We start from the raw sequence: 22,954 nt of genomic DNA, 5'->3' as shown, positions 1-22,954 counted from the left end.
TCCGGCCCCGGGCGGCGGGGACGGAGCTTGCCTCGCCGCGCCCGCGGGGCCGCAGGCCGCTAGTCCCGCCCGCCGCTCGCACAAACTACTAGCGGCTCACGACCCGGGACAAACTTCTGGCTGAGGCGCAACCCTCGCACAGTCGGTCACCCTTCCGGAAGCCAGGCACAGAGCACAAGACGCGGCTGGGGAGAGGAGGGAGAGAGAGAGAGAGGGTGGAAACAGTGTCGTCGCTCCTCTCCGCGCGGGTGACGCTGCACCGGCGGCGGCGGCGGCCGCCCCCAGCCGAGCTCCCTCCCGGAGGCGCCGCGGCCGCCGAGCGCAGGGGCGCGGGCCGGCGGGGCTGGGCGCTCACGCCCTCTAGCGGGCCGCGGCGGCGCCGGGCGGCCGTGACGTGGGCGCTCCCTTCAGCCGGCCTGCGGGGCACCGCCAGTCAGTCGGGGAGCAAGAGCCCCGCGCGGAGCCGGCGCGGGCTCGGCCATCCGCGCACCGCCGCCCCCGGCGCTGGGCTCGTGGCTGGCGGCGGAGAGGGGGCGGGCAGGACGCACGCGCCCACCGCCACGGCCGCGGCCGGCGGCTCAGGTCCCGAGCAGGGGAAGCGGAGCGGCGGCGGGTGCAGGCGCCGGAACGGAGGGCGGATTTTGGCTCCGCGGGCGCGCCCTCCGCTCCCTCTCGCAGCCGCGCTGGACGCCGAGTGGGGCAGGCGGCGGCGGAGGAGGACCCAGGACCCCGACCCCCGGAGCCGCTAGAGTTCGGACTTCTGCAACTGTTAGCACTTCGGGGCTCCGGCTCTGTTTTTGGCTGTTTACCTTTCTCTTCTGGCTGCCTGGAAACCCAAGCTCCCGTCCGCCCTCCGCCCTCGCGCGCCCACCCAGCGCCGCCTGGGAGCGGCCCGGCGCACACTCGGCAACATGAGGAGACTTGGGACTTGCCTGGCGACTTTGGCCGGACTTTTGCTAACTGCGGCAGGGGAGACATTTTCAGGTAAGCGGGACCGTTTGTGCCGCCGCCGGGGATGCGCGGGCCGGAGCGGGGGCCCGGGACGCCGGCAGCTCCCGGCGGAGAGAGCCCGAGGCGGGCGGCGGGTCCGGGTTGGGGGCGCGGTGGGCAGACACAGCTGCTGCCCGTTAGCCGGCGCTGGGCGAGGGGCCGGCGGGGATCGCAGGCATCGGCGATTCGGACGGCCGGAGAGAGCGTGCCCCGAGCACTAGCCTCGAAGCGGGGACCCCCTCCTCGCCCTCACCCCTCCGGGGCCTGGGCTCGTGCTCTGGCGAACCGCTGCCACTGCGAGTCCCTGGCCGGCTCGTAAAAGAACAGCAGAAAACTTTGCTTGAAGTTCGGCGCTGCAGCCCGGGGCCGCCGGGCGTGGGCGCTGCGCGATCCCTACGACCCGGAGCAGCGGCCGGGCCTGATTGCCGGTCCCCGGCTGCGCCCGTGGCGATCGTCCAGACCCGGTAGCAGCTCCGGTGGTGGCGACCGCCCGGCGCCCTGCGGTCCCTGCTGCCGCCCCCCAAGCCCCTCTCGGCCGGTGACCCCTGGCTCATCCAGACGGTTGCGCAGCAGCTCCGGAGAGCCTAGGCGGGCGTTCCTCTTCGGTCCCAGTGGGAGGACCCGGCAGCCTGGGAGGGAGAGGCCAGGATCCCAGGCCCCGGGCCAACGCGGCCTTGCGCCCTCAGGGCCCCATCTACCCGCCTTCGGCCCCCAGCGGAGCGCTGAGGCCAGTGGCAACTTGTTAACCCAGCCGCGCCGCCGAGGGTCCCAGGTGGGAAGGAAAGGGACTGTGCGTGCAAGTGTGTGTGTGAGTGTGCGCGCGCGTGGGTCTCCTAGCGCGGCCGGGGGCGTGCCGAGCCGGGAGGGGCCCCTCGCCGAGAGGACCTGTAGACTCCAGGCGTGTGTGTGTGTGTGTTTGGGGGGGGGGGGTGGTCAGGCGTGGGGCCCAACGCCGCGCAGTGTTAGGGGGTTTATCTCTAGGTTGCCATCAATACCTGGAGCACACACGCGGGTGGATGGGCCAGACTCGTGCACATTTGCACACTTTCTCATGTGTATTAGTTTCATTAAGGTCCACGTACAATGGTGGCGCTGGGCTTCTTGTTTTTAGTTAAATAAAAACCCCGCTATTTGAGCGTAAACTTGGGTTGCATAATAGGTTTGTATCATTATTAGGGAGGAGTGAATAAGTTGGACCTTTTAAAAGAATTTTTGGTGAAGGAACTTTTCACTGACAGTAAAACGCGTATTCTAACCATCGGAGAGGTTTGGCTGTCTAGTCTGTGGAAACGTACAGTTTTACTTTTTTTGGAGTCCTGGGTTCACAGAGGCACAGACGACTGTGTCCCGTGTGTTGCTGAGCTACAGGACCCTTGACCACAGTTGGCCGGAGAGATGAGAATGAGATCGTGGTTGGCAGATTGCTCTGTGCTGTGAAATCCAAACTGTCAACTTCAATAAAGAAGTACCCTTTCCCTAAGTTTAATATTTCCTTAACTGTCTCGTAATTGCACGTGCTCCAGAGGGCTTAAAATGATACACTGCTGTCTGATATAAAATTAATGCAGATTTTGGCCTTATTAGCGAATTATGGAGTTAGACTCACCAGTTTTAGAGCCTTGTAACTCATTAGTGTTAGAAGCCAAATATGAGGGCCTTAGTGATGGTTTTCTCCTTATTAAGATTCATAAATCCCTGCCTGGGATTTGTTAAAAGTTAAGCCTGTCGAATAGCGTTTGGGTGGATTTTTAAGTTGTGTGCAAGGGGATGGAAACAAATATTTATGTAGCTTATTTCAAGCATCACTCATTCATCATTAAAAAAGGACTTCAGCATTAGATAGTACTGGCCTGTGTCCTCGTTAAGGCTGATTTAAACTGTCAAACCCCAAGAAACTTTGACTAAAATTTAGCCATATTTTTTTTTTCAGAGGAAATAATATCATTCTGTTTGTGGGTGTGCTTACCTTTTGTTTGGAAAGCCAGAGTTATTCTAGTGTGTTAGTGGCTAAAGGGGAAAGGAAGGGCAATATCCGAGAGACTGCTTGGAAATGTTGAAATTTTAAATATTTGAAGTTGGTAAATTTTGTGTGTGCGGCGATCAGGTATGTTGCCACGCATTATGGTTTTTTCTCTCCACTTTGCATTTTAGGTGGTATAGGCATGAGGCACTTAATGCTTTGGAAAAGTGAGTTTCTTTGTGTATGCTGGGAAAGTTATGAGCGACAGTGATGCTTATTTCTTTTTAGGATTCTTCTGGAAATTGTAATAATTGGCTGCTTTTTTCCCCTGACACACCTTATGTGATAATCAGTTTTAGAGGTAGAGGAGATAGATTGTAAGCTCCTTGAAGGCAAAGTCAGTATTTTTTTCCCTTCTTGGTTCCCCATAAAACCCTTAACATGAAGCCTTAGATCTAACAGGCAATCACAATTTTTAGACTAGAACACTAATGTGAACGCTGACCATTTGCAAACAGTCGCTTTGTATCTGAATTAACTGACACAGAAGGGAGGGAGAGGAATGATTGTAGGAAGTTAGACTTGACTGACATTTCTCTGCCTTTGAAATGAGTATTTTCCAGAAGGGGTTCTCCTTAGCTCACCCAATGGCTTAAATGACGAGATTTTGTGTGAATGGTGGCGGGTTTTTTGTGTGACTAAGATTTATACACACGGGACGTTGCTCTTCCCTTTCTGCAGTGCTCATAATCTCGTGTCCTCTTCAGGAAGGACTGGAATTTATATATTTATTAATTAATCATTTCTAGAGGCGGACTATAGGGAATTTGGAGTCCAGAGATCAGAAATAGAATGCTAAACTTACTGGAAGAAAAAAAGAATTCAGTGTGTGGTTCATGTGGGCTTTATGTACTAGAAACATGCCATTTAAAAAATGGTTTTCCATCTTTACAATTTCTAATTTGTTAATATTTTTGGAATTTCTAATGCCAGTATTCTTGTTGGAGGCTCACTTTCCTGCCTTCTAGGCTTTTAATGGTCATTAAAAATAACTTGTTGGGGCGCCTGGGTGGCTCAGTTGGTTAAGCGTCCGACTTTGGCCTGGGTCATGATCTCACAGTTCGTGAGATCGAGCCCTGCATCAGGCTCTGTGCTGACAGCTTGGAGCCTGGAGCCTGCTTTGGATTCTGTCTCTCTCTGTCTCTCTCTCTGCACCTCCCAGCTCATGCTTGCATTGTCTCTGTCAAAAATAAATAAACTTAAAAAAAAAAAAAATATTGTAAAAAGGAACACAAGTCAGCCTCAAGAAAGTTAAGTCATTTTACTTTTGTTTGAAATTCTCCTTTTTCATGTGAGAAGCCAAATAGCTGGCAGGTCATTCTTCTTTGACCCAATTTCTTAAAAGCCGAATTGTAATATATTTAATACAACAGAGTATTTAGTTTTACATTATAATGGGACTGGTGTGTTAAGTTCTCTTAAAACTCTGGTTTGCAGAGATAGAAATACAAGCAGATCTGGCCCTTTGTTTCTACCACAGTATTTGGAATAAATTAAACCTTACCATATCCTTGTGAATTTGGGACTCTTGTGGAAAAGTTTATTTTAAAAATGCTCTTTAAAGGCTATTTGTGGGAAAAACAGCCAACATCTGAATAAAAAGTCTATAGTTTAGTTGGCAGTCCTGTACCAATGTTTCATTTCTTAGTTTTGGACTTTGGTGAGGGTTATGTCAGATGTAAACATTAGGAGAGGCAGGTGAAGCGTTGTACTTGGAAGCTGTACTATTTTTTGCAGCTTTCTTGTAAGTCTAAGCTTATTTTAAAATACAAAATATTAAGGTACACTTTATAAAGAGTGGGAATAGATTTGTTGAGCATTGTGACTTATTTTTCTTTTTCAGGTAACTATAGTCATGACACTTTATATTTTTATGGTGCTTTAACTAGATTGATAATTCATGTGATGGAAATACTTCAAATTTAGATCAGTGAGCATGAAAGAAATATGCGTAGAAAATTACTATAACATTTTTAGTGTTATGTGTATGTAAAGAAGTATTTACTGCTTGAGCGTAATAAATTGTGCCGATCTGGAAAATTACAGGTTTTAGTCTTTCACGTTTCCAACGGGTTATTATACAGTTTTTCAGAAGTGAAGTTACTTACATATCATGATGTATGGGTAAGTATGTATATAACTTGAGTAATCATGAAAGTTCTGAAAGAACTTTCCTTAATGGACAAATAATCCAATTTGTGTCTTCAGATTATATAAACACTGGATGAAAGAAGCAAAGCCTTTACTTTTGGCAAAAGTTGGTTTTAGAATTTAAATATTTCTGTGGCAATTCTGTAAAAGTTGATGGCTTATTCAAATTTTTCCATGATGGTTCCATAACAATTTTAGTAACATTCCAAGAACCGATAGGTTGTATGTGTCTGTTTTGGTAGAGGAATCGTGTTTTGGATTAAGTATTGTTTCCTTTCAGTTTTCATTTCAGGTTTTATCAAGTTTTCTAGAATGAGCATGTATTATCTGAATCTCCTAAGACTTAGCTTTCAGCTAGGGGTCAGGCACGTTGATAAGTAGTTACATATTTGTTCAGCGGTATAACATTTTTCTTGAGGGTGGTGTCTACCATCCCAGGCTTTTTAGTTTAATTTTGAGCTTCTTGGCTTTGAAGACCAACTTTCCCACCAACTTTCTTACAGTTTCGTCTCTCAGTTGCTTATTATCTCCACGAACGTAACACATTAATAAGCTCATTTTGTAAGTGAGCAAAGGTTTCATTACTAACGTGTTTCAGACTCAGTAGTGAAACATTTAAAAAGATCCAAAATAATAGAAGCCTCCCATCATAAGAGGGTGCAGCTTCTCGGGTTCCTAAAATCTTGCTGTGGTTTCCAGTGTAGTGGCCAGAAAGCCCGAGCTTCTGTGGCTCTGAAAAACCCAACAGAGAAAAGTAAGTAGGGGCTGGTGTTGGGCGGGGAGCAGGAAAGCGTTAGTCACCAACCTTGGGAGTCTGTAGTGCCCCCGCCATTGAGTAGAAGTGTGTAAGAGACAAATGAAAGAAGAAAACAGGCGTGAGAAGAAAAGTGTTGTGTGCTCAGGCATCAGTGACATTAATTCTGGAGGTCCTAGCAGAGGAGGGTCGCTGCCCTTACACCCTCCTTGCTCTTAAGGATGGAACTTGTGGAAAGGAAAGGAAAGGTAATCAAAAGAGTGACAGGTAGGTCGTTCTTACATCCTGCACCTCAGCAGCTTTAGGTGGCCTTGGGGAGGGCCTGGGGGTATTGAGCCAAGTGTTGATGGCAAGCCGAGTTTAAATCTGCACTTCTTAAAACTTGGTGTGCCCCAGGAGCCCCTGCAGTGGCCCTTCCCAGTGTTAATTTCTAGGGCTGAGCTATGGCGATTGTAAGGTGGAAGGTTCATAGAGGGTCTCACAGCATCTCACCACGTAATCCTGGTTTGTGGCCACGTTTTGGGACATGTTGATCTAAAAAAGCAGTTCTTAAAGTGCTGTCCTTGGACCAGGAGCGTGAGAGCATCCCTTTGGAACTTGTGAAACATGCCCGACTCTTGGCCCCACCCAGATCTGCTGAATCAAACTGGAGGAGGGTTTCAGGCCGCTGTCTGTGTTGCAGGAAGCCCTTGAGAGCGTTCAGATGCTTGTAAGAACTACTTTTCCCGAAGAGCCAGGATCCTCCTTTTGCAATGTCAGCCTACCTTGACAAGAGTTGAAAGAGAACCATGGGTAAAAATAGAAGTCACGTTCATGCACTTATTGGCCTCCTGATGAACACAGCCAAAATTATGAACAGGCTGACGTGACTGCGCTATGATTCTCAGCCTCTTAGGTGGAACCGCCAGTGTGACATTTCAAATGATAGTCTTATCTGGGGAAGATCTTGGAGCCAGCCGGTTGTTAAAACTTAAATGAAAAAGTTTTCTGTAATTTTACTTACCCCAACATAAAGTTTTAATTAAAATTTATGGTAATGATTAGCCACTGGAAATTTTTCTGAGTGGATATTGTGTATAGAAGGTATTTGTTGGTTTGTTGTAATAAGTGCACAGCCCAATGTGTCTGTAAAATAATGCCTTTCGTTCAAGTAAATATTGAGCACTTCCTGTTTGTAAAGCCCCTTGACGGGAGCATTGGGAGGGGTGGTAGTGGGCAAAGATAAGAAACATACAGTTATGATGCTTTGTCCATTTATGAGAAGTTTCAAAACCCACTGAAATAGAATAGAAACAGTTCTGTCTTTGGAGAGCACTGGAAATTAATGTACGTGAAATCTGGAGTTTCAATGTGGAAATCAAAGGAAACTGTGCCTTTGGAAATGAACTCAACTTCCAGATAGAAAAAGGGTTTTCATTACCCTTCTCTTCAGGGTACCACCAGTGCATATCTGAAAATAGAGCTGATTTCTGTTTTCCACAAAAGACAGACATCGCCGTCTCTGTCATTTAACACCCCAGGTAACTAAAAGCGCTCGGCACGTTACTTAACAGATTTATGTTGACAATGTTGTCACCAGACTTTCCGAGAATCAAGGTGCCGAGTGCTCCCCACAAGGCGGGCTGGCCTCCTGCTTCCTGCTCCTCCTGCTTGTGATCCGGAGCTGATCACTAGGTGTAGCTACGTCCTTAGACCCACCTGCCTGAGCCGGGAGAGGCCCAGCCTTACCCACCTAAGGCTTCCTGCTCTCATTTACTTACAGCTGAAGGAAGGATGCTGTTTAGTGCCTGTCCACGCGTCTTACTCTTTTCTGTAAGCTTAAACTCTTTCACGGAAGTTTTGGTTCCAGTAGTTGTAATCTTTAGTTTGTTGTGGTGCAGCCCTGACCCAAAGGCAACTTTAAACTGGTCTGTGATCCTCTTTCTCGTTTTTCTCTTTTGCTGTATCATATGTTGCTGCTATTCTATATATAGCAGCGGGGCTAGAAGAAGTAGTGTGTGTCTGCCAAGTAAGAGTTCGTCTTCACCTGTGGCTGTGCTCCATCAGGCCTTTGAGCAGTAGCCCAGAAAGAGGCAGTGGGGTGTAGAGCCAGGGGCAGGTGTGTGTCATCGGTGGGAAGTGGCTGTGGGCTGTTGCTTACTTAGCCTGCGAGAGATTACTTCTGTGGCATTGCGGTTTAGGTTTATAGTTGGGGAAGTCCTTACAGTTTGCACTGGAAATCTGATCCAGTTAATTTTCCTGCTTACAACGCGGAAGACTAATGAGTCATTAAACACTTTTTATATGAAGCTCAAGTGTTGGAAGCAAGGGGAAGGTGGAGGATAGGATGGAAGGCAGGCTCACTCACTTTATATCTGGGGCTGATGGGGGGGGCGTGACCTCGAAGGCCAGAGAGCAGTGATTGCAGCATGTGAGGGAGAAGATGAATGAGAGTAGAGTTGTCAGGGACTTGTCAGAACAGATGAGTTTTTGGCATCTCCCTTGGAGGAAAAGGCCACCGTTTAACAGAGTGATTTATTTCAAAATGCAACAGCCTAAGCAGAAGCAAAGCATTTACTTTTTATGGGCGGCAAAGCATAAAAGCTTATAGAGCATCAGTTTGTTTTCAGATGGGTGAATATTCATTTTGATCTCTTTCCTAGTCAATATGCAGAAAGCAGATTTATTGCACTGAAGGAGGAGAATGTGTTTTAGTTTGCATCACCGTGGAAGGCAGAGACCCCATTCCTTCTCCCCAGCTTCTAGCTGTGGAATCCAAGCAGGTTCACAGGAAGGCTGCTGACAGCAGGTGACAGGGAATTGGACCACACCCAATTGGCAGTCGGTGTTCCATGGATCCTATTAGATCTCTTTTCTCAGTTGGAGTGTCTTGAGCTACTTTAAATCATGTCCCAACCACATGCTTGAGATGAACTCATTGTACATTCTCTGGATACAAAATTATAAAGTAGCCTAAAGCATTACCTTTAAAATAAATTATACTGATAATATATAAAATAAAAAAATCACTGAGCAATGTTTAGCGTGTATTAATGTGTATCAATCACTTAATATATTTGTGGAATGAATATGGAAATGAATTAAATTCTCTTGGGGAAGAAAAATATAAAACGACTTATACTTACTACGTGCTTTTTTTTTCCTATCAAGTTTAGCTTTTTTGAGCATCTGGCATAACTTTAATAATAGGCCCAGGCTATGGATTTCGTGTTTGGTGCCCTTAGCAATTTATAGGCATGTAGATAGTATTTAGTTGCTAGGTTTAGAGGAGAAAGTGTTACTTTTTGTTACCTGAATATATGAAAGTTAAACTGTAATTTTATCATGTATAATATAAATGTATTAATCAGGTACTGTTCTACAGCAGAAGTTTGCTAAAAATGGAATTTATCGTATGGTAGGTTTACCGTGACTCTAGGAGGATTTGATTTTAGTCACTGGTAAATTAAAAGAACCGTGGTCTCACCAGTAAGAAGGTTCCATAACAGGGTGTCATGTATATTATCTCTGCTGGTTTTATTTCTGGTACCGAATGAAACTAATTATACTTAGACAGAGCCCACTTTCGCACATTAACATCCAGCTCATCTTCAGTAGAGCCGGCATGCTCTGGTTCCTTTTTCATTCGGTATGGTATACACTCAGGTGATGAAACTTCATAAAACGAGGTCACCTTGACAACAGTCTCATAAACTGTGTTCTCTGCTTCCTTGACTTTTGAAATCTAGACCACTGAATATGGTGTGAGATCTCCACAATGATCCACTGGCATTATGGCCTGTGTGTGTTATGGGAGTTCTTGCCCTATTTTCTCAGTCAGTTACCATTTTCGTCCTATTTGCCTGGGTTTTCAGGGAGCCCCTCCTTGTCTTCCAGCAGGGGGTCACTGTGCAAGCATGTCCTGTGTTGCTGACCCTCAGAAGGTTTGGAGTGGGGGGGTGTGGGGGGCCTGCCTGGCCGTGGAGGGCCTTTGACAGCTGGAGGATGTTGAGGCTTTGACGTCAGCTATGGGTTCCTTGGGATTTGGAAAGAAGGGCAGTTCTCCCTGCCCGCCCCCCCCCCCCCCCCCCCCCTGGCCCGGCAGATCAGGTGTTCCTGATTTTGGAACAAGGCTTCTGAATTGCCTTGTGCCCTTGGGTATGCTGTTGAATTTTTCTGAGTCTTAGTTTTCTTTCTGGAAAAGTACCTTGCAGGATTATCATAAAGACTAACCAATGCCATGACGTTAGGAGGGCTCTTGAGGTGACAGGGTTGTGTCTGTTTAGTCATGAGGAAGAGAGGAGATTGGTGAGTTCTGCACCGTCCATGTCCATTGTGGGTTTAACCATGTGAACGCACTGTTCTTGTAAGTCAGAAATGGTCGACTATTGACAGTTTCATATAGTTCAAACTAATAGGTTCCCTTTCTGGGTCCAGGGGGTTGATAGTGGTCATACCTGGAGGCTGTAAAAGTGACATGTATGTCAGTGTGGTTATACACATATATATGTTATAAATACGTGGCCAATATTGTGTTTTAAAAGGAAAAAAAAAAGCTGAAAGTAGCAAAGTGATCACCTCGAATTGGAACCATGCAAAGCCAACACTACTCAATAGCATGGAAGGTGGTACTCCACCTGTGTTCAAGTCACATGAGGCTCCTAGACTCATATTCCTGGCTCCACAGACCCACTGAGTCAGAATCTCTGGAACGGGGCCACAGAAACTGGTGGAGAAACATCTCAGATAATCTTGATGCTTGTAAAAGTCGAAAGACTACTAGTAAGAAAATAGCAGTGGCTCACAGACCATGCCCTTTGGAGAACTTCTCACATCTTCTCCAGTTAGTGTTAAGAAATCATCTAAAGATCATCACATGGATTTTTAGACCAAATTATCAATTGACTGAAGAGTATTTCTTTTATGAAGCAGAGGCTTTCTGGTGTCAGAAGAAAACATGAATTATGAAACAAGGCATTTTATAGAAACTTGGCTGTTTTGTACCCTTCTTTCAACTTGGTGACCTCTAGTAAATGTGCTGTCAGTCTGGAATTTTTAGGATATAATAAAAGAATAAAGACATTTCAGGGTAATCAGAACACAGTGACTTTACATCTTCAGATTTGCAGCTCTGAGCCACATTTTGAGATGACTCACTCATAGAAGAGAATGAGACAAGATGGCATTGGGAATAATATTTTCCAGCTCTTATTCCTTTATATCATGTTCATTGAAACATGGACACTGTAGAATAATTGGTCTTAGGGGCCCCGTAAGGGGGCCAAAAGCTTGGCATTTTGATTGTAGTAGTTCCTAAAAGACTCACAAACCTCAAAATGGGAATACCAGTCTGCTAAAGGCACTTGAAATTTCTACCAGCTCATCATTTTGACCAAGGAAGAAAGGTGCTTGTTGAAATGTCATGTCTGGGAGAGGTGGCTCATTAAGTCATCTTAATATGACATCCCCAACTAGCTGTCACCTTGATAAGTTGACATCCTTAGATGTCAGATTTCTTACTCGTTAAATGAAGACATTCGATTCAAGGATCTATAAGGTCTCTCCAATCACTTAGACTATGAGGATTGTCATCTTAGTTCACATTAATTTGTCAGATAGCATGGTGTTAAAAGAGTGAGACCTGGATCAATGGCGTATTTTTGGTAGATGAGGATGGGAGAAATGTCTAGAACATTGGGTCCAATCTAAAAGAGTACCTGATACAGCATGAAGGTGCTTGTTAGAAGGAAGTTGGAGGAATGTCTGAATGATTTTAGATGCTTCCCACATTTGCTGTAGCTGCCTCTGCACAAATGAAGCTCATTCTTTTCCTCCATGCAGAGAATGTATTCGCCATTCATAGGTGCCACCAAAGGCTTTGCTGCAACCAGACTGAAGTCTGTGATTTTCTACTTAAATTGTGGCAACAGATGTAAGCCTCATTTCGGGGGCTTGGAATTGATAGTAATAAGTGATAGTCGTGTATTGAGCACTAATTATGTGCTAGGTACCGTATCGAGAGAATATGATATTTTCAAACCCATTGCTGCACAGTAGCTAATAAAAGCTTGGCTGAGAGCAGGGATGAGAGCTTTGGGAGGTAAAGCCGTCTCCGTTTCTAACAGAGCGGGTCATCTGGGCATAGGGTATGTGCACCATACATCCTCCCTCCCCATACACACAGGTGCAGAGTGGCCTTTTCCTGATTTACGCTTTGATTTGATGCTATCCATCTGTAGCGAGGTGTGCTCTATGCAAAAGTGTTTCTGATGGAGTGTCGTTTCAACATGTTCTGATGTTTCAGCACATGCTGTGGAATCTTTATAATGGCCTTCTGGGGAGATTTCCTCCTGGGTCTTAGTTCCAGGAAAAGCTGTGACTCTTCTGTGCACTTAGTTTCTTCTTGTGGACATAGAATTGTATAACCCATCAAGTTTTCCTCTTTATGTTGGCTGTTAGAAAGCCAGATTCAAATGTGTGTTCTGTGATGGTAAGGACATTTTTGAACGGGAAAACCTCAGTTAAAGCTGGCCTTCATCGGGGCGCCTGGGTGGCTCGGTCGGTTGAGCGTCTGACTTCGGCTCGGGTCATGATCTCACGGTCCGTGGGTTCGAGCCCCGCGTCGGGCTCTGTGCTGGCAGCTCGGGGCCTGGAGCCTGTTTCGGATTCTGTGTCTCCCTCTCTCTCTGCCCCTCCCCTGTTCATGCTCTGTCTCTCTCTGTCTCAAAAGTAAATAAACGTTAAAAAAAAAAAAAAGCTGGCCTTCATCAAATGGGGAATTTGTTGGCCCTCGTGACAGAGGAGGCTGTGTGAAGGCTCAACACAGCCATTGGGGTTCTGAGCCTTCTCCTGTAAACATCTTTCCTCTTTATGTGGTGTTTCTTTTTTTTTTTTAAGTTTTTTTTTCAACGTTTATTTATTTTTGGGACAGAGAGAGACAGAGCATGAACGGGGGAGGGGCAGAGAGAGAGGGAGACACAGAATCGGAAACAGGCTCCAGGCTCTGAGCCATCAGCCCAGAGCCTGATGCGGGGCTCGAACTCCCGGACCCCGAGATCGTGACCTGGCTGAAGTCGGACGCTTAACCAACTGCGCCACCCAGGCGCCCCTTTATGTGGTGTTTCTAAGGGGTTATAGGCTGAATCCTCCAGCTCTAAGCCTAGTGGGAAGAGAGATTCTGTCCCCCCAAAGTGCAGACCACTTCTGCTAGTGGGCTCACTGAGTCAGCTCATACCACCTGTTTCCACTTTAACCTCATGCTCTGCTTGACCTGCCCCCTGGACCAGGCATGTGGCCAGCTCACATGGACCACATAGACCAAGAGTGAGGAAATGGAAGTTTCTCCATGGAGAAATGGGTTCTGTGACCAGTTGAAGAGAGTGGATGCTGGGTGGGCAAAAAGCGGTAAAATGCCCAGAGTGACATTCTGTGCAATAGAACCTTGTATCCGATTTCTTTTTCTGACCTGACACTTAATCTCCTGTTCACTTTTCTCACTTAATTCTAATGTATCTTGCTGTATTTTATGTGCCATTATAAATGCACTAAATCTTTGGAACTAAGTGATGGTAACAAAGTAAATGAGTTCCAAATCTTAACATCAGGGTCAGTTCAAATGCAGCTTTGGTGTGTGTGCATTTCTTTTACTTCCTAGTGACACCATAGAACACATTCAAAGCTCACTCACTGAAGAACACAGGTAGGAAGATGGTAGGGGTGGTTATTATAGCCCAGTGTAGTACTTCTCCAACTTATTTTTTAAAGCATCAGAATATTTCCATTAAGCAAAATTTTACATAGGTGGAAAAGCATAACAATATTTTGGTTACACAAAATTTTATATGAGAAGATTAAAACAAAAGATTCCCCAACTTGGGAAGCAAGGTATAAAGGGTGGTTATTGCTGTGTAACAAAGCTCCCCAAAACTTGGTAGCTTAAAGCAACAAGTTTTCTGTTTTTTTTTTTTTTTTTTTCTGTTTTTTATGTTTTATGGGGGGAAAGTCTGGTGAACTAAACTGGGATTGGTATACTTTATGTAAATGTCTTTACTTAGGTGACCTTGGCTGGGCTCTCTTGCTGTTTTGGGGTTGGTTGAATGTAGGCTGCTGTAGGGTAGCCTTGGCTGAAGCAACTGCCCTCTCCTCCTTTATTTTCCAGCACGCAGAGTTTCCAAAGAGAGTGGAAATGTGCCAAGGCCTTTTGGCTTATGCTTGGGAAGGGCACGTTGTCCATTTTACCTTGTTCTTCCGGTCAAAGCCAGGCCAGCCTAGAAGAAGGGTAGGGAAATAGACCTCAATCGTTGGTGTATGGGGCTGCAGGACCACATTGTAAATAGGGTGGATACAAGGAGAGGTGGAGAATTAGGCCCCACATAGGGTCTGCCAGGCCCCAGTGCCTGTGCTTTGAGATGCCTCTGCTTTGTAGAGCATAGTTGGGAAATCACTGGCAGCATGAGAAAAAAGGAATTTAAGACTGAAAGATCTGTATTCAGGGTCCACCCTGACACTGTCATCTGAAAGGGAAGCTGTTTAATCCCAGTGAACTCAGTCCCTTGTCTGTAATTAGGGTCATTCAGTGGCATTCTGATTCATAGGTTTGCCTCTAAGATCAAATATGATAATGGGCTGTATAAAAAGAAACTTTTACAAACTGTTGTACCTCGGGGTATTCTGAAGGTGATCATAGACCAATTAAGCCTGAGTTCTCATCCTGGCTGTGTCATTTACCAGTTGCGAAAGTCACAGTGCCTCTTGGAGCCAGTTTCTTTATCTGTAAAGAGGGGATGACATCTGCCTCCTTGGTCATCCTTTGGAAAACATAGTGCCTGGTCTGTAAAGAGCTGTTGTCATTGTCCTTAGAGCCCTACGACCACAGAATAACCTTCAGTCATTGTCTTGTGTGTTTCCTTTCTGTCTGCAAACCCCAAAGGGTGTGGTTCCCCCAGCTCCAGGTTTTCTTCCATTTGTAATCCAACTCATAAAGCAGCTATTTCCTCTGGCTTCCCAAGGGCCAGGGCAAAGAAAATAGGAACATCGCATGCCACCTACGTGTGGGTCCTTTACATGTTATTTGCTACCAAAGCAGTCCTCTAAGGTGCAAATGGTGGCACTGTCATGTTGCGGTTTATGGAACTGCGGCCCTAACATGTGTTAAGGTGTAGCCCAGACGGTGGATACAGCACGGTGGACCCCAAAGGGCTCCATTCCTCCAGTGCCTCTTAAGACCAAACCTTGTGCTCTTCTCCTCGCCTGCTGGGCCCAAAGCACGTGGCATAATTTCCAAGTGTGCTTAACCTGTTTGGTATAGTTTCTCATTTTGATCTTAAAAACAATTGTGAAGTTGGCTTAGCTTGCAGTGCACTGTGGCTATTTTTCAGCCCTCTGAAATAGTAAATTAGAAGAAAAAGTACTTGGCTCCTAAGTAACTGGAATGAAACCAATTGATTAGAGACACTATCCATATTTTTCACCAGCAGAGGAGGGCAGAATGTTGTCTTCTCTGGGGTTTCAAATCCTCTGAATTATGTTTTTATAATTTTTTGTGTTTTGTGGGGAGGAGTGTTAAATCCTTTGTAAATCTCTCATCTGTGTGTGTTAGCAGTCTCAGGGGCAAAGTGCCACTAAGGTCAGCGACAATTTATTTTTAGACCTTTCCCTGCAAGTGGAGGTGGGCTGGCCTTTGGAGATTGATGTTAATTACCTTCTGTGGAACAAATTGCATTTTCTTTTGAGGTTGGACAAAGACAAAAGAAGCAAGTAGATCCATATTTGAAGGACCTTTTTCTTTTTAATCTGAGAGAGAATGTGAGTGCGGCGGGGGCAGAGAGAGACGGAGAGAGAGAGAATCCCAAGCAGGCTCTGCACTATCAGCACAGAGCCCGATGAGGGGCTCAAACTCAGGAACCATGAAATCATGACCTGAGCTGAAGTGAGATGCTTAATGGACTGAACCACCCAGGCATCCCAGTATTTGAAAGATTTAAAAGCATCTAATGAGTTGGATCTTACTGTAGTCACCATGAGAAAGAACTCTTTGGTATATAATATTTTATAATGATTATGTGTATTGCTTAAATCACTTTTTTTTTCAACATTGTTAGAGATAATTACACCAAAATAGAGTGACTAAATATTAAAAGAATATTAGCATCCTTCACAGTGATTTAAAAAAGTTCTGGGGCGCCTGGGTGGCTCAGTCAGTTAAGCATCCAACTTGGGCTCACGGTTCATGGGTTTGAGTCCTGCGTCCAGCTCTTTGCCGACAGCTCAGAGCCTGGAGCCTGCTTCAGGTTCTGGGTCTCCCTCTCTCTCTCTCTGCCCCTCCCCCACTCATGCTCTGGCCTTTTCTGATTGTCTCATAAATGAATAAACATTAAAAAAATTCTAAAAATATTAAACAATTCTGGATTTAGATTTTTCACCAAAATCATTTGTGAAATGATGATGACTGTAACAGATGCATATTTATTTCATTTTATTCTTACTTTGGGCAGCTCTCTGAGCAGCTGGAGGTGAAACTAGGTGGTGTGGTCATTGTTAAGGATGAGAGAGATCCTGGGAACGGACCTCGGGTCTCTAATGTTGGCTCCTGCTCTCGTGTGGCATGTGATTTGGGTCTGGTCTCCTAATTGTGACTCAAGTCACAGTAGAATAAAATGGATATTAAAATAACTGCTTAGGGGCGCCTGGGTGGCTCAGTCGGTTGAGCATCCGACTTTGGCTCAGGTCATGATCTCACAGTTTGTGGGTTCGAGCCCCGCGTCGGGCTCTGTGCTGACAACTCAGAGCCTGGAGCCTGTTTCAGATTCTGTGTCTCCCTCTCTCTCTGACCCTCCCTCATTCATGCTCTGTCTCTCTCTGTCTCAAAAATAAATAAACAATAAAAAAAAACTGCTTAAAGTGCCTACAGAGATTGCGAGGATCCAATGAAATAATTTAAAAACCTGCTTTCTCACCCATGAAGTCCTGGCCATGGCCAACTGCCTTTGCCAGACACACCCTTGTTTGGCTTTGTTTCCGAGTTTCCGCTGCAGTTGGGACGCTGTGTGGGGCTGACCTGTGTTCCTCCCCCTGCCCCTGTGGCCCTCCTGCTAGGCCTGCTTTTGGTGAAACAGAAAAGCTACCAGCCACCAGGTGATTGTTCTCTGTCTCTTTATAAATGGGAAATTGCTATTAAGTTGGCTTTTTGTTTTTTCCTCCTGGGATGGTTTCGGAATGCATATTGTTTTTTCTGTGCTGGACCCAAGGTTATTCTTTCATGCTTCAGTTCTATAGATTAAAATCAAGCACAGGGGTGAAAAATCCTCAAAGACTGGAGGTATTTGCAGGGCGCATTCTTTTCCAAAGAATAACTACGATATATAAATAATTACCTAGGACTAAGAGTGAGAATGAGGCAGGATGAAGTCTTCCTACCATAGCAAGTGGCTGTGCCTTCTGTGCCAGAGGACTGATGGGTGAGCTCCGTGTTGGGGCCCTGGGATATGCTAGGTACTGAGGATATGAGCATGTCCAAGATGAGGGTTGGCTCACAGGAGCTTACAGGAAAGCTCGAGGGGCACACAGGCAAGTTGAAGGCAGGCCTGGCAAGGGAGCTCACAGCTGAGCGTGCAGAAAGAAGGAAGGACCTTGAGCAAGAGCTCTCCAGTGGTCAGCTCACACGGTCCAGGGTTGCAGGTTTCCAGTGGAAACCAGGCACTGCCCCAGAGGCCTGCGGGCGCTATTCAGGGTACTGTTCAGAGGGATGGGAGAGGGTACTATTCAGGGTACTATTCAGAGGGATGGGAGAGGGGTGACCTCTAAGTATTGTCTTTAAACGTTTTGAAGTTTTTTTTCTTTTAGATGGGACACCTCCTAAGCAGGTGGTTTTTTTGTTTTTAACTGAAGTGTAATTGACATACAATATTTCATTAGTTTCAGGTGTACAATGTATAGTGATTTGACATTTATATACATTATGTAGTGGTGACCATAATCAGTCTAGTTATCGCCTGCAAATGAGTTTTTGAGGTAGTGGAGATGCAGAAGGGGAGAGGCCTGGGAAATTGGAAAGAGGAACAGACTTCATAGTTGTTGTTGTTTTTTTTTTTCTTTGAATTAGAAGATCATGTTGTTGGTGACTTGGCATCTTTCCCTTCAGTCTCCATGCAGTAGATCTTATTTGCTGCTGTATTTAAGGATGAGCTTGTATAGGATGAGAATTTGGCTAGAAGTAGGAAAAGTGTGGGGTGTTGGGGGAAAATTTGCCTTGTTATTCCCATGCCTGATGTCATGGCCCCAGCCTTTCTCTTTTTCTTGTTCCCCGTCCTCCATATTCATCTCGTATAGTAGGTGGGTTTTAAGAGACAGTGGTGAACTAAACAGGTATCCATATGCCACTGCACCATCACCACTCCTACTGTATTGGAATTATCAGAGGACAGGTACTTGGCATCCTACTTCTCCTCTGAAGGGTGTGGGCAGGACAGTGACTATTGACAGAAAGAAATGGTAAGTGAAAGTTTAACCACTACCATGTCTGTGTCAGGCATTGGTTGGTGCTCTATGTACTTCATTTCTACTCAGCACAGCAGTACTTAAGGGTAGAAGTATTAGAACAAAAGGAAAAGTAATGCTTATTGACTAAATGTCTAGGCATTATTTTATGTACTTTTTTATAAGTATTACCTAATTTAATACTGATAACCACCTAAATTACCCCCATTTTACAAGCCCGGAAATAAACTCAGAGGCTAAGCAAAGTGCCCGAGCTCAGACAAACTGCAAGGGCAAAGCTGGAGCCTGAACCTGAAGCTGCTAAGCCACAGTGACCGCCAGTTCTTTGTATCAGACACAGTTAGAAGCACTCTGCACACACCATGAACTTGAAATGCTTCTTTTCATGACCCAGGGTTGAAGGATGGATGCTCCAGATGAACAGGGCATTAGGCCCTGAATTGCAGAGTGAACGGACAGAGGAAAATGCCAACTCTTGGGACACTTAGGCTGGTCCCAAGTGGGAGGATGACTCAAAACAGAGTCAACAGATGGGTTTACTCATTATGGAGACTATGTTAAAACATAGCCAACAGAACTGTTAGAGTCAGGAACAAAAGAAGGGATAGGTACTGCTTACTGAGATCTTCTAGAGAAATGGTTTCCTTGAGCCAGGAGCCGATGCTGGTAAGTTCCAAGATCTGTGGGCCACTGACCCTAGGTAGTCTTCTAACTTCACGCTTGTGTCTCCAGTCAAGTGACTTAAAGAAATTGGACAATTCCTTGAAAATTGATAAGTTCACATCTGAAATTTTTCATCATAAATTTATACAATTGAGAAGGAGGGAATTTAGGCTCTATGGTAAATATTGACATTTTAATATAAAACAACAATCTTTTAAAGCATCCTTCAGAAACAGCATCAGAATACCAAAGAGATTTGATTCTCTCCATTGTCCATTTAAAAATACATGAACAAGCTTGTATTTAATTGAGAGACATTTTACATGCTTAATTTTTCTTCTTTAACTGCTATTTACATTTTATTTCCCCATAGAATCTTATCCTATTACAACATGTTTAAGCTTGAGAGTCTTTTAGTGATTACTTATCAAACTTCTCTGCAACAAAAATGTGTATAAATTGAGATTTTAATTCTGTCTTTAATTTTATGGGACCATAAAGCAGTAAGTGCTAAATTTTATCTAGTTGAATTGTCACTCTCAAATTATTTGGATACAATTGAATCATGGTTGAAATTTATTGGAATAGTATTTTAGATATCAGCTGGGTTTTAAAAAACAGTTAATGTAGCTGTGGATAGACATTATTTACCATTAAATGGGGTTAAACCTAAATTCTATTTTCAGTTTTCATTTTTATAAATCTGTGTTGAGAATTCTTTCATATAAATAGGTAGAAAGGACTAGAGAATTGCTCTACCTGTTCCACTTTGAATTCTTTTCAAGTTATATGCCAAGATCCCCATTGAGTTATAGCATTAGAAATTATTTGTAATGACCAGTGTGATTACTTTCATTCTTGACCATATTCAAAGCGAAAAATTGGAAACCAATTATTCAGTAAGGGATTGTTTTTCCAGTTATGCACCTTCTCCTTTGCTGGTGAGTAATCCAAGCAGACCGCCTAAACCAAGATTTATCACTACCTATCAATTACACCTGTTATTTTTATTTAAAAAAATTTTTTTTAACATTTTATTTATTTTTGAGACAGAGACAGAGCATGAACAGGGGAGGGTCAGAGAGAGGGAGACACAGAATCTGAAACAGGCTCCAGGCTCTGAGCTGTCAGCACAGAGCCTGACGCGGGGCTCGAACTCACGGACTGAGAGATCATGACCTGAGCCGAAGTCGGACGCTGAGCCGATTGAGCCACCCAGGTGCCCCATACCTGTTATTTTTAACCTAAAGCCACCTTGTTTAACCCAGAAATACAGAACTATCCAGAAATGTTGTGAAAATAAAAATTAATATAAATTTTAACGTATTTTAGCCAATGTATGCTTTAAACATACATATACATACACTTACATACCTTATGCACAGACATATATATATATATATATATATATATACACACACACACACACACACACACACACACACATATACATATATACATATATACACACACATTTTTGTCAAGCCTTAGAGGTGAAGATTTAGGCTAATCACTAAGTGAAAAATATCTATTATATGATTTGGTTTGCACAGCGGTCCTCATCAAAGCTGTCAGTCACATCAGCTTTACTTTTTATGAGAAAAGGTCTTAGTTTTTAATTTCAAATAAGTTTTAATTTGCATTTTGAGGAAAAATTTAAAAAACAGTAAAAAGAAATATGACAGGTTATTAAAAGCAGTTTAGTCAAGTTTAAAATGATGCAGATTCAATGGAGTTAATTATATTTTATAGTAGGTATGTTGCTTGAACCATGGCAAATCTATTCTGTTTCACATTAACTTACAGGAATGTAATATCATGGGCACCTAAAATTATAAGGTATTACAGAGTGAGGATTATAATGAAGACACCTGCTGGTTTTCTGGTAAATATGTGTGAAGGTCTGTATTGAACTTCGTGTTTGACTTCTGGGAACAATTAAATAAGAATCACGGACATACTTCCAGAAATAACTATATCAGTTTCTAAAGAGCGCAGAATCCAACTTTTCCTATGTCTTTAATAAAAGAAATGCTACTCAAAGTAAATGGGCACAGCAACAGATTGACCTAGGACATTTTTGTTAACATGAGATAGAGAATATTAAATATTTTATAAGATGAAGGTTGATTTTCATTGGACACATTACCCATAAATGAATGTTTGATAAAGTGGATTTTAATTATATTACTGTAAAGTGCACACTGAATCTAAAGTAAGCCTCACGTATTTTTAGTTATGAATTTTGTCCTGTAGAATGTGAACATTTTGGAAAGCAGTGCAATTCTTTTTAAAAGAATCCGTGTCAGTACATCCGTATTTTCAGTTGTTGGATGCTTCTTTTATTTCCAGCTGATGTCATGTTTGAGTGTGAGTGTATATGCTAAAAAAAAGAATCATTACATTTAGGTACATTTAAAAGTAATTTTGGGGCATTTAATATTTACCAATGTCATCCTTCTTATAATTTCACCAATTCTTCAGCTGTGAAATGAGTTCTTTACGGTCAAGGGAAGGAAGATGTGTGGTTGTTAACTTGTGTAATATATCTGATTTTATAACATTCCACAAGGGCTAAAATATTCTATCTCTAGTACATTGTTTCGCCCTTAAATGAAATATGGATATGACAGGGAAAGGCACGAAGCCCCACAGTGAGTGTCTGGTGTTTGATTAATCATTAAAGAATGCTTCCTTGAGAGCAATAGCTCACGTTGTATCTTTGATGCCATGGATGTTTTTTATACTCTCGGGGCACGCCTTCCTTTTGTAAGGTGTGAGGTCTGTTGGGAAAGGGCAGACAGGAAAAGAGAACCTATCTGAAGCTAGGATGGAAATTGGTGCCCTTTTCCCTTCCTGTGGCTCCTGTGTGGCTCTGTTGGGACTTTTACACTGACTGTGGAACTGAGTGGACCCCTATGGCCAGGGGTCTGTAGCCTTTTTCTTTCCAGATAGAGACCTACATTAAAAAAGAAAAAAAGTTAATTTTTTAGAGCATTTTTAGGTTCCCGGCCAAATTATGAAGAGGAAGGTACCAGAGATTTCCCATACGCCCCTACCCCCACGCATGCATAGCCTGTCTCATAATCAACATCCCCCACCACCTGGTACATTTGTTACAATCGATGAACCTGTACTGACAGTTTATTATCACTCAAGGTCCATAGTGTATATTAGAGTTCCCTCTTAGTGTTGTACATTCTGTGGGTTGGACAAATGTGTAATGACATCTATCCACCATTAGAGTGTCATGCAGAGTGTTTTTACTGCCCTAAAAATCCTCTGTGCTCAGCCTGTTTAACTCTCCCTTCTCCCCCAACACGAAAAGGCAGAAAGCAAGCTGGTAAACTCTGCTTTATAATAACTCAGTTCTGGTTTTGAATCAGTCTGTGACTTTGACAAATATCTCATGTCTCTCTGCCTCAACTACCCCTTCTGAAGTCGAAACAGGTCATTAGGACTTAAAAATAATTTAGATGTTAGGAATCATTAATAGTGATTTGAAAACTGGGGTGCCTGGGTGGCTCAGTCGGTTAAGCATCTTCGGCTCAGGTCATGATCTCACAGTCTGTAGGTTTGAGCCCTGCATCCGGCTCTGTGCTGACAGCTTAGAGCCTGGAGCCTGCTTCAGATTCTGTGTCTCCCTCTCTTTTTGCCCCTCTCCCACTCACACTCTGTCTCTCGCACTCTCAAAAATAAATAAACAATAAAAACAATAAAAAAAATAATCCTATGAAAACCAGGCAATGAAATAAACTCCTCATTTGCCCTGAAGGAATCAATATGACCTGAAAGAATCTTGCAAAAAAACAAAACAAAAACAAAAACAAAACACAAGAAAACAAGAAAATTTGTTTCCCGTTATGTAACAAAGTCTTCCAGACGATCGGTACTTTCCAGCT

General features: G+C 44.0%; 1 protein-coding gene across 10 annotated transcripts in view; it reads left to right on the top strand.

Annotated features, from left to right (window-relative positions):
• Nucleotides 1–386: 386 nt before the first annotated feature.
• The window catches only part of PTPRM (protein tyrosine phosphatase receptor type M), a 796,726-nt gene continuing 774,158 nt past the window's right edge, over nt 387–22,954 (top strand). For 9 of the 10 annotated variants that reach the window (XM_045459381.1, XM_045459379.1, XM_045459380.1 and 6 more), the window contains exon 1: nt 387–984. In XM_045459381.1, the coding sequence (XP_045315337.1) occupies nt 912–984 (73 nt within the window). In that variant the 5' untranslated portion in view covers nt 387–911. Of the gene's footprint in view, nt 985–1,741; nt 1,763–22,954 lie in introns of those variants that run through there. The other variant, XM_045459383.1, reaches the window with a different exon arrangement.

This window comes from Leopardus geoffroyi, chromosome D3 (assembly GCF_018350155.1).
Source record: "Leopardus geoffroyi isolate Oge1 chromosome D3, O.geoffroyi_Oge1_pat1.0, whole genome shotgun sequence".
Lineage (NCBI taxonomy): Eukaryota > Metazoa > Chordata > Mammalia > Carnivora > Felidae > Leopardus > Leopardus geoffroyi.
Note: the sequence above shows the minus strand (reverse complement) of the source record. Positions and strands in the feature narration are given on the sequence as shown.